The 11,974-nt window shown below is 42.8% G+C and overlaps 1 protein-coding gene across 1 annotated transcript in view; it reads right to left on the reverse strand.

The window, feature by feature from the left end:
* The window catches only part of HGF (hepatocyte growth factor), a 67,397-nt gene extending 56,455 nt beyond the window's left edge, over positions 1–10,942 (reverse strand). Inside the window, exon 1 of the mRNA XM_064142566.1 lies at positions 10,667–10,942. Within this exon, the coding sequence (XP_063998636.1) occupies positions 10,667–10,742 (76 nt within the window). The 5' untranslated portion in view covers positions 10,743–10,942. The remainder of the gene's footprint in view (positions 1–10,666) is intronic.
* Between the last annotated feature and the right edge of the window lie 1,032 nt (positions 10,943–11,974).

Consider the following 11,974-nt stretch of genomic DNA (forward strand, 5'->3'; position numbering starts at 1 on the left):
TGGCATTTTAATGAGAAAATTCAATAGAAGGTTGCAATACCTATATTCTAGAACATACTTAACTACGGGTTTATTTCTATTTATACAAAACAGAATCAGAAAAACACCAAGCAGTGAGAGTAAGGGATGCCACAATATTCAGTACCAGAAAGGGAAATACTTTCTCAACTAACATGAGAAATAAGATTGATTCAGTAAAAATGTTTGTATTCATATCTCACCCATTCTGAAAATATTTCCTAATCATTGGGCTAAAGGGAAAGTGGCAGCAAAGTAATTCAATTTTTTTTTCTTCTGGCCTGTTCCCTGCATCAAAAAGGGCTTTGGGTTCCCCAGCACCACAGTATTCAGCCCTGAAACTACCTGATTATGTTCTACAATCTCAGTTAAAAATTCACACCTTGCAGAAAACAATAGGTCTGATGTCAAGCTATAGTCAAGAGTCAAGATATTAAGTACAATTGTAGTTTCAAGCCATTGAGAGTTCAAATGCTTAAGCAAGTTAGGTTTCAGACTCTCAATTCTTAGTTTGACCACAGAAAGAATTTAGTTGTGCATTAACTTTTAGTAGCAGAAAACTAATATAGCCAACATGCCTTTGTTGTGGTAATGAAAATAGCATACAGGATGTCAACAGGCCTAAAGATCACCTTTGTCCTTTATAATGAGATCAAACCACTACTTTCATTGTCTACAGCAAAACTGTACAATGAAGTTATCTGACTTCACCTCATTGGTAATCCCTTTCTCCTTACTTCACCAGTCCATCTTTTTCTAATACAGATGTATATTTACTCTTCAGACTTACAGTCTTACAAAGTACAACTGTAACATTCTGTCTCCCCTTGAAAAATCTGCTTTTATGGACTTGTCATAGAGTCTAAGAGTCTTCTATTAAACAGGAGCTATGATGCATTCAGTATGTCAGCTTGCAAGGATTCCAAGTTTCCCTGTAGTCTATGGAACGCATAGAGTGAAGTTTTGTGATGTGAGAGAGCTTCATTCCTTTTGTTTTATTCCAGTTTTGCATCCCACTTAATATTATAGAAAAAAAAAGATATCAAAATTCAACACCAAATTTTCCAAATGAGAAGATAAATACATCTAAATTAAAGGTTTAGTGTTTAAGTAAAGAGATTGATTTTCCTTATTTGTTTACACTTGCCAGACTTCAGAATTGGACTGATCAAAATCATTTTTTCCCTACTTTCATTAACTAATGTAAGTAAGTTGGATATGCAGATCTTCCTACTGTGGAGTGGAAAAAAAAACCCCACCCTTTTAAATTTTCAGATTTGAAAGATGTATAGACAGCCACATAGCATCACCACTGCTTGACACTACCTGAGTTCAACTAAGTCTTTGGGATAAAAAAAGATATTAAAGATGTCTAAATTCCTCAGGATGGTAAATTATGTCAGAGAACTGCAGGAATCAACTCAAATCCTTCTGAATAGTGCAAAAAAAAAAAAATCCAAAATAAAATGTCATTGGGTTGAAAAAAAAAAAACAGAGGAGAATTTGTCTCCATGCTGTAGGAGGATAAGAGGAAGATCCAAAATATATTTCAGAGAAGAAAAATGGTCATATAAATTAACATAGCTATTTCAGAAATATGAAACAGGCATAATTGTTTTCTTTAGTATCAATCAGTATTATCAATCAGTATTTTAGATCTCTCTTTAATATTTTGCATCACGGTTTTAATAAATGAACTCATTTGACCTTGAGCACTTAACAGATGGACTAATTAAAGATGGAATTATATGCATTAAAATTGATAACCAGGTCAGAATGTCAAAATGAGATCAGTTATTAACTTAATTTTGCAAACAATCATCACTGCAAGCCAGAGTAAACTGGATTTCCCCAATGAGCTAGGAAGAAAAAAAACCACACTAAAACAAAAACCAAAAAAGCTGTAATTCATGTGATTTAAGGCTTGGAAAGAAGGGTGTGAGAAAACAGAAATTTGTCATCATATGAAAGACTTTCAGGAAAAAAAAAAAAAATGCTCAACATTAAAAGCATTCAATAGATTGAGAGAGATGATTCTGCTACTTTACCCTGCTCTGGTGAGATCTCATCTGAAGTACTTAACACAGGAAGGACATGGACCTGATGGAGTGGGTCCAAAGAAAAGTCAAGGGAATGATGGGGGAGCTGGAACAGCTCTACTATGAGGACAGGCTGAGGGAGCTGGGGTTGTTCAGCCTGGAGAAGAGAAGGCTCTGGGGAGACCTAATACCAGCCTTCCAGTATCTGAAGGGAGTCTGCAAGGAGGCTGCAGAGGGGCTGTTTCCAAAGGCCTGCAGTGATAGGATGAAGGGCAATGGCTTGGAATGAGAGAAGTGGAGATTTAGATTGGAACAAGTTCCTTAGCTTGAGGGTACTGGAACACTGGAACAAGTTGTTCAGGGAGGTAGTTGAAGCCCCATCCCTGAAGATATTCAAGATGAGGCTTGACAAAGCTCTGAGCAACCTGATCTAGTGGAGGATGTCCCTGCTTACTGCAGGGACGCTGGATTAGATGACCTTTGGAGGCCCCTTTTAACCCAAACCATTCTATAACTCTATGAAAGTAGAGTTCAACACAACAAACAGCAAATGTATTATCAGTGAACACCATGCAAGGCAAAAACTGCATGGTAACTCCCAAGCAAATGTATTCCTGTCTGAATAGAAAATGAAGAAAGAAACAAATGCTAGATCCCAATAAAATGTACAAAGCAAATATCTGTGAAACCATGGATTATCACAGTGTCAAACAACACTTTTTGTAAGAGATTATAGAATCATAGAATCAACCAGGTTGGAAGAGACCTCCAAGATCATCCAGTCCAACCTAGCACCCAGCCCTAGCCAGTCAACTAGACCATGGCACTAAGTGCCTCATCCAGGCTTTGCTTCAACACCTTCAGGGACAGTGACTCCACCACCTCCCTGGGCAGCCCATTCTAATGGCAAATCACTCTCTCTGGGAAGAACTTCCTCCTAACATCCAGCCTATACTTCCCTCAGCACAACTTGGGACTGTGTTCCCTTGTTATGTTGCTGGTTGCCTGGCAGAAGAGACCAACTCCCACCTGGCTACAACCTTCCTTCAGGTAGTTGTAGACAGCAATGAAGTCACCCCTGAGCCTCCTCTTCTCCAGGCTAAACACCCCCAGCTCCCTCAGCCTCTCCTCATAGGGTTTGTGTTCAGGCCTTTCATCAGCTTTGCTGCCCTTCTCTGGACACGTTCCAGTATCTCAACATCTCTCCTGAATTGAGTGGCCCAGAACTGGACAGAGTGATATCAAAGCTGAATGTGTATCTCAGTATAAACAGTGACAATTTATGATGAAAATGAAAAATAAAGCATGTTTAAACACATAAAATTGCATTTGACAAAGCTTGTGTGACAGAAAAATCAATAAGTAGAATTTGAAATAAAACAACAGTTCTCAACATGCTTGTTATAAAAAACAGCATATAAATGCAAGGAGGTGTTTAACTTGCCCAGAAAACATGGTTCTAGGAATAATTCAAATTCAGTGAAGTATTTTCAAGGCAATGCTTTTCAAAGGAAATAAAACATCAAGAGTAGATTCATGTTGGTGCAGGACCCTCTTTGACAGCATAAATATACTGGATTTGCTAAGAAAAAAAACAAAGCAAAAAAAACCAACACAAAGCCAAAACTTGACCAGATGGTGGAAGTAGATGTTACTAAGTGATTTCAGACACTACATGCTTAAGTTAACAGTATGGTCACACTAACAGAAAAAAAATATATATATATATGTCAGAGGTTAATGTTGACACTAAAATCATTAATAGGCTCATCAAAGGATTGCTATCTATGTGAATAGTTAGGAAGTATTTCTTAAACAAATAAATTCTGGGATGAGATTTAACAAGGCCAAGTGCAGGGTTCTGCACTTTGGCCACAACAACCCCAAGGAGCGCTACAGGCTGGGGACTGAGTGGCTGGAGAGCAGCAAGGAAGAAAGGGACCTGGGGGTATTGGTAAATAGTAGGCTGAACATGAGCCAAGAGTGTGCCCAGGTGGCCAAGAGAACCAATAGCAATCTGGCCTGGATCAGGAACAGTATAGCCAATAGAATGAGGGAGGTTATTCCTCCCCTGAATTCAATGCTGGTCAAGCCACAAGTTGAGTACTGTGTCCAGTTCTGGGCTCCCCAATTCAAGAGAGATGATGAGATCCTGAATCGTGTCCAGAGAAGGGAGACAAAGCTGGTGAGGGGCCTGGAACACAAACCCTATGAGGAGAGGCTGAGGGAGCTGGGGTTGTTCAGTCTAGAGAAGAGGAGGCTCAGGGGTGACCTCATTGCTGTCTACAACTACCTGAAGGGGCATTGTAGCCAGGTGGGGGTTGGTCTCTTCTCCCAGGCAACCAGCAATAGAACAAGGGGACACAGTCTCAAGTTGTGCTGGGGGAGGTATAGGCTGGGTGTCAGGAGGAAGTGATTGGTATTGGAATGGGCTTCCCAGGGAGGTGGTGGAGTCACTGTCCCTGGAGGTGTTCAAGAGAAGACTGGATGAGGCACTTGGTGCCCTGGTGTAGTTGACTGGCTAGAGCTGGGTGCTAGGTTGGACTGGATGATCTTGGAGGTCTCTTCCAACCTGGTTGATTCTATGATTCTATGATTAAATTCAAGACAATTTTCTTTCTTGAACCATGTCCTAACAGAGTTACTATGATAAAAAGAAATAATGCTGAGCACTGTCAATTTACTTTTAACTTACTTTCATTTACTTCTCCTTATGCCTGTTTCAGTACCAGAAATATCCAAATTCTTGACTAAAATGAAAATCTCTTCCAAATGACTTCTTATTTGGGGACAAAAAAAAAGTCAAGAAAGGCAAACATAGTGAGAAGGTGAAACAATTCTAAAATGTGCCCAAGAAACAAACTTTGTAGATTGAATAGACTCAGCTGCCAGATTAAGTTTATTGTGGTTAATTTATGTAAGACACTAATTTGGTGTGAAAGAAGTTTACCAACCATACCCATAAAAACTGCAGTCAACTGTATAGATGGAAATCCACCAAAACAAAACCAGCTGTCCATGGAGGCACCTCTAACTTGTCACAATTAAACAGCTTCTCAGAAAGATATCTGGAGGATGATGTGATTACTTCTGGAATTTATTTTCTTAGCAAAAAGAGTCATCGTGGGGAGAAAATAAAATCTACATTTTTTAGAAAGCAGTTTGAAATATAGATATATATAATTTAGAGATAATTTTTTCCTTATTTTTCCATTGGCTTTCTGCTTAGCTGTTGAGCAGTTTCAGGAAATCAAGAAGATATTTCTTTTTGGCTTTACATTGCATATTACCACTCACCCACACGCCCCCACGCACGCATACCCCTTGTTAGCAGCCTCAAATATTGCCATGCTACTTGGAACCCAACTTTGTGTTTATGCTAAATCCTGCCTTTGTAACCCTCTCCTGTAGTCAGCATGAAAGCTCAAGAAGCTAAGGATAATGCTAACAACTGATAGTATAGTCTAAAAATGGATGGCAGATGCAAAAGAACAGCACTTTTTCTTCCAAGAAAAGGTTATCTGCTTAGCAGGATGCTGGGACCCATTGACAGAAACAAATGTTCTGCAGTTCATACTCTGACTTGCTTACCTCTGGTTAAATTACTGAGAGGATTTTCTCTTCTGAGATTTGTCTTCTTATGCATTTTGCACAAGAATTAAATCCTCACCTTCTCACATTTCATTTCACAATCACAATGAGCATTCGTTGCCTCCACCAAAGCACCCAGTATGTTGTGCTCTTTGAAATGGGGTCTCAGCCACCACTGAGGACACCCAGTAGGAAGTAGGGGATAAAATGAAAACCCCAAGCAGGTAGGGAAAGGATTTGGGCAAAACAAAGAGATTCAGGCTGCTGAGGGCAGATAAACAGCCCTTGGGAGGAGTAAAGAAAACCTTGCTGCATGTTGTATACATAAAAGTAGTGCTGCTGGCCAAGACTGGGAAGTGTAGGAAGAGCTGGAGCTGAGGGGAGACAGAGGGAGCAGCCAGTCTCCAGCTGGGCCAGCAGCACTGAAGACTGCCAGGCATGGCTGGGCTCATCAGAGAGGACATGGGTGGAGGCCTGCAAGCCATTGAAAACTCCTGCAGCTAAATTTTGCCAACATATCTGACTAATCTGGAGCATGTTCCCAGCTCTGCTTTGCTGAAGTGATGCTTTACACGTAGGTACTAACCACTTTAGGAACAGCTCTGCTATCCTCCAGGGGCACTGACAAAATAAAACCAAAAGATGAGGTGACAGCAAAAATGTCCTCACCCACTCCTAGTTCTTTGTAGTTGCCATACTTCCCAACTAGGAGGCAAAAACACTGCTCATATCATGCCATTTCTCCTACTATTCATGCTTCCCAAGCAAATGTGGTGATCAATCCTTTCTCACCTCCATTCTGCCTTCTAGCCTCCGTCCTTCAACCCCACCTCAATGCTGACAGGGAGAAAGTGAAATTCCAACACTCATCCAGTACAAGTAACTGCAAAATGTTCACAGCAACTCTCTCCTCCCCACATCAAGCTTTTACCCATCAAGAGGCCCAGTTATCTTGCTTTCAAATCTCCTTGGAAAAGTTTGAAATGCTTAAGTGGCAAACTAATGTTCAGCATAAAGATCCAAAGGGGAGATATTATGCTCTCCAAGGGAGACTGCACATTTCCCTTCCAACCCTGGCCTCAGCTGAAGTATTACAATAATGACAGATGAGCTCCTCCAATAAGAGGCTTTCCTTTCCTTGACTTCAGTGCACAATTTTCCAGTTTTATGCAACATTTTAATCTCGTATCTTTCAACTCTATATTCTCCTGCTATGTTGCTTATGAAAATGGCATTAATAGAAAATCTGTTAAGCAGGGTAAGTGCTGTATTACATGTGAGAGCAAAACAAGCAGCCCCTGGCACTGAGCACCAAAAGGATTCCATTAAACAGAAGGAATACAGTCTTCCAACTGGCAGAGTACCATTTCGCTTTGTTGACAGTATATAGTATAATGATTATCTACAGCTGGGATGGAGAAGTATAAATCATATTAAATTCTTAAAATATACTTAGCTATGCAGACCACAGGAATACACAACATTCATGCATCGATTATGGGGATGGGATTTTATGGGGGGTTATTTTTTTTTTTTAAGCAATAGTTATTTATAGGAACTAAGCACAACTCCTACATCTTCATTAGCAGTGGCTTCAGATCATCCAGACTACAGCAAGCCCTGACACATTTGAATAAACACACTTGGCCAACAGTCTCTTCACAGAAAAAAAAAATCTCTTTAAATTAAATAACTCTCTAGTATTCACTCTTTCACACTATAGAATCATAGAATGGTCTAGGTTTGAAGTGACCTCAAAGATCATCCAGTTCCAACCCCCTGCCACAGGCAGGGACACCTCCCACTAGAACAGTCTCTACCAGTCTACTTTTTGTTTTGATTAAACAGAGAGCTTGAGTTTCACTAGATTAACATTATTAAAAAGATACTGTCTAAGAATACTGAATAATATCTGAGCAAGGAAGAGAACTCTCTGATAAAGTTATTAGTTACAGATTAATTTCTTGGTGCAAGTGACAGACTTAGAAGATATTGATACTGACTAGGCAAGCAGCCTACAGGAACCCTGCATATTTATCTTTCACCAATCACCATCTTATCTTTTATATATTAAATAGTAACTCAGAAAATGATAGTGTGGACAGCTTGCTGACATTAAGATTTCTTAGTGTTTTCTTCACCCTCGTTTTTCTTTACCCATTAGCACAACCTAAATGTATAAGTCAGCAACCTGGACTGGACATCATCTTCACACCAAATTTAGGTCATGAGGCTCCAAACCTAAAAGGCTAATTCACAGAAGCAATAGCACTCATCATTCAGTGCATTTAAAATCAGCTTTGACAGGACAGTAATAGAAAAAATATGGCTACTTGTTAGAAAAAGACTTTACCCCCCCTATTTTTAAATTCTAATTTCATCATTTAGCTTGTCTTTATGTATAAAAATAAATATCCAGGTAAATATTAATCTTTCTTAAAAATCTCCTGTTTAAAAAATGTCAGCATCTCATACAATGATATTGTGTGTATTGAGAAAGCAAACAAATGTTTTCTGAAAGGAATGGCACAACTTTCCCTTGCCTACATTATAAAAGCCCAGACACTTTTGTTGTAGATGTGTATTTTTAAAAGCAAGGTAATCATATTGGCAGTGCGTGGTAAAAGTCATCTTCCTTGCCCATAAGGCAAACAATAGGATTTATTAACTTCAAGGGGGAGGGGGAGGAAAGTTAAGGAAGAGAGAGTTGCCAAGAAGCTGTCATTTTGAAAGTTGGCCAGAAAACAACTTCTACTCTGTGAAAAATTCTGAAGTTTTGGACATGTAATTTTCATCCACATCAAGATGAACCATCCACTCCCATTGGTTATGGTACAACCCTATCCATCAGCCTACTGATACTGGCAGTGTGGAGGCTGTCGCTCAATCTCTTGTGTTGGAATATTAGAGAGATGAAATATCCATTGAGCCTGGGTAAACTACAGACAAACACTAAGAGCCAACAGTCAGGGAGAGCAAGGACTTTCATTCAAGAAAAACATCCTAACTATCAAGAAAGTAAACATGGCTTAGCTTCTTATGATCTTGGCTAGAAACCAGTTTTTGTATCTTTAGCCTATGGAATAAAGCTGGGGGGCATTTATTCTGACCCCCCCCCCCCCCCCTTTTTTTTTCCTATTGTCCCAAACCTAGACCATCAATCGATGGGTTTCTGCCACGCATGAGGGTTTCTCAGCACCAAATAGCACAAGCTGATGTGAGTGTCTCCCGCAGAAAACTGCTTTCATTTGACTTGGGCAACCAAAACAAACAAAAAAAAATGTTTTGTTCAGTAGGAATTATTTTTGTGAAAAGTTTTGACAGGTCAGCATTTTTTTTTTTGGGGGGGGGGGGGGAAGAGGGAGGAAATCTGAGAAAATTCCTGTCCAACTTCAATCTTCACCTTCCAGAGAGATGTTGTGTCCATATAAACAAAATTGCAATGTGCATGGAAAAGGAGTTTAGAAAGTATAGTAACATAATGGCTGCATCTCTGTGTCACCTGCTAAGAATGCCCACAAAGGCAAAGTCAGCATTGAGTAGACAAGCATAGGAGCTCTGGTGAGATGTTCAGCATCCTACAGAACAACACTCTCACGGTAGGGGGGAAATGACAGGTTGTACTGCACATGGTGCTACCAATCTTTCTGTGTTTGTTTTGTTGGGTTTTTTTTTTACTTGCACACTCAGACAAAAAAAAAAATCACTTTAAAATCTTTTTAAGATTTTTTTTGGTGGTGGTGGTTGTTTGGTTTTGGGAATTTGTTGTTGTTGTTTTGTTTGGGTTGGGTTTTTTTGGAGGTTTCTTTGGTTTTTGCATGAGAATGAAGCTATGTCTCTGAAGCCATCAACATCACTTGCCATACACGTTGCCTGATGCCCTCATCCTTTGCCCCAGGATGCTGCGTGTGTCTGCTGTTACTCTGCGTTCTCCTTGCATATTTCCCCCCGAATTGTGGCTGTCTTTTGTTTCTGTCTGTTCAAAGGTCTGACCCTCACAATGTTGCCGGAAGGAAGGAAGGAGAGGTTTGTAGAAACCTTCGCAAACTTTTTGGTTTGGGGTTTTTTTTTTCTTGGCTTTAAAACGTCTCCCGAGGACCAATAGAATCAGAGTTTTTTCTTCAGATATCCAGTCCAAGGGGGACACTTCAGGAAAGAAATTCAGCTTAAGAACTTCCAGCACTTGATTACTTATTGTTTCTGCCTACCCCACCCCCACTCCACACCCCCCGACGTCCCCCCCCCTCCCCGCCCCGGCCTCTCTCCAATCTCCCGGATTTCATTCGGAACATCTAATGAAATTACAAGTATTTCAGTCTGGAAATAGCACGTTCATGCTGCTGAACTTCAGCAAGGACATTCACCTTCAGCAAGGTATTGTCTTGTGTTTGGGGACTCCTTATCAACTTCTGTTATTTAACGTGAATTCTTCCGCTTGGAAAGGAGTGACACACGTTCATAGCCTGATAACAGCCAGGGGCACCTATGGGCAACGATGAGATTTCTACCTCCCGCTTTCACTGTCTCCAGGGGTCCCCGTCCTGAGCAAGCCCCGAGTTCACCTTCACCCGGGGAGGAGGCGACGGGAAGCAGAGATCTCTCCGCAAAGCACCCAAAGGTGCCGCGTCTGCCCGCACACCGCGGGCACCCCGCCGCAGGCAGAGCGCCGCTTGTCCCGACCCGCCGCGCTGACCCTGCGCGCTCCGCACCGCTCCGCTCCGCTCCGCACCGCAGCCCTCCCCGGGCGCGGCAGGCGCTTGGGCGGGCACCGGCGCACCTCAGCCCCTCAGCCCCCGCCCGGCTGCTGGCTGCGGTGCGAGGTGCCTGCCCCACCGAGCAGGTAGGAGATGACAGGCGCTGGGAGGCGGCGGGGTCTCCCCGCCTGCTCCACCTGCGAGGGGGTGCTCCCGCTGCACCGCCCCGAGCACCCACCCTCCCCACTGCAAAGCGAAGGAGAGGGAAAATGATGCAGCCCTGAGGTGGAGGGGGGTCGCTGGCGAAGTGATAGAAAAACTAACCTGCCACAGGGATGGTGATGGGAAGCAGCAGCAGCTGATGGAGCAGCAAGGCTGGCAGGAGTTGGGTGGCCCACATGGTGTTGACGGCTCCCCCGGCGGCTGGCGGGGAGGAGAAGAGGAGATGGCTCCTCGGAAAGACCCTGTGCACAACCGGTCACTAGAGGAGGCAGAGTGAGCCGAGCTGCTTTTTATTGCGATGATCTAAGTTTGTTGTGTGATTAACTGGAAAGATCTGGGTCCCAACTCCCTCTTACGGTAAGAAACTGTTTAACAACATCCCCTCTCTGTGTCTTCTTCTCCTCCCCTCCCCAGGATCTGCCTCCCCTCCCGCCCCACGGCCAGCCCAAGGATAGGGCTACCACCGCCTCATCCCTCCCTCCAACCTTCCCTCCCTCTCTCCTTTCCCTCTGCCGCCTTCCCTCTATCCCTCAGAGGCTCAAGAGGCGCAGCCAGGCTCAGCCAAGCCCCTCAGGTCTTGCCCTGGGGCTGGCGTCTGATGCCGTGAAGAGCCCTGGAGCCTCTCCCAGTACTTTCTGGCCCTACAGAACCCTTTTCCCTCTCACCTGCAGCCAGAACAAACTTCTCCCTCCCTGTAAACATTTCCTTTCACAAGCTTCTAGTTTCTCCACCTGTCCCTGAGCCCCACCCACAGGTAGCATCCTGGTCCACAGCCCTTTCAGCTGTGGACTCCCTCATCATCTGGCAAGGGACAAAGCAAGACCAATTTTCCCAGTAAGGAGACAATTTTCCTCCAACCTGCCCATGGCTGCCTCTGAACACTAGCCTGACCTTCTCATCACCCTCTTTGGCCATCTGACAAACGCCACTTCCTCAAAATTGTGGCAACTCTAGGGAATTTAAAGGTCAAATATCAGCTGGTTGGCATCATTCCACGGAGACGAGCCTCGCTCTAAAGCGAGGCCTGACCTTCCTTCTGTCATAGGCAAAGTGGTTGTAATTCTTCTGCTGCACCTCATTTTAACTTGATGGAAGCAATGACATTGGTTTGTGTTTCAAGTCACGGGACCGGCCTTTCGTGACACGTGAGTGTTTGAAAATAAACATTTCAGGAAAAGTTCTGCCTTATTTTAAACCATTCCTTTCTCCCATGTGCTCATCTACCATCTACACCACAAGTATGTGACAACACAGGAAAACGTTACCCTCCCTTTTCCACAAATAAAGCAGAGACCTGCATGTGGTCCCATGCCATGTGAGTCAGAAAAGAGGTCTCCTTCTCCAGCCTAGACTCCTTTGCCCAGACTTACTTTCCTGGACTTGTGATCTGTGAGGTCTCTTCCAACCCTG

Source organism: Pogoniulus pusillus, chromosome 4 (assembly GCF_015220805.1).
Source record: "Pogoniulus pusillus isolate bPogPus1 chromosome 4, bPogPus1.pri, whole genome shotgun sequence".
NCBI classification, from domain to species: domain Eukaryota; kingdom Metazoa; phylum Chordata; class Aves; order Piciformes; family Lybiidae; genus Pogoniulus; species Pogoniulus pusillus.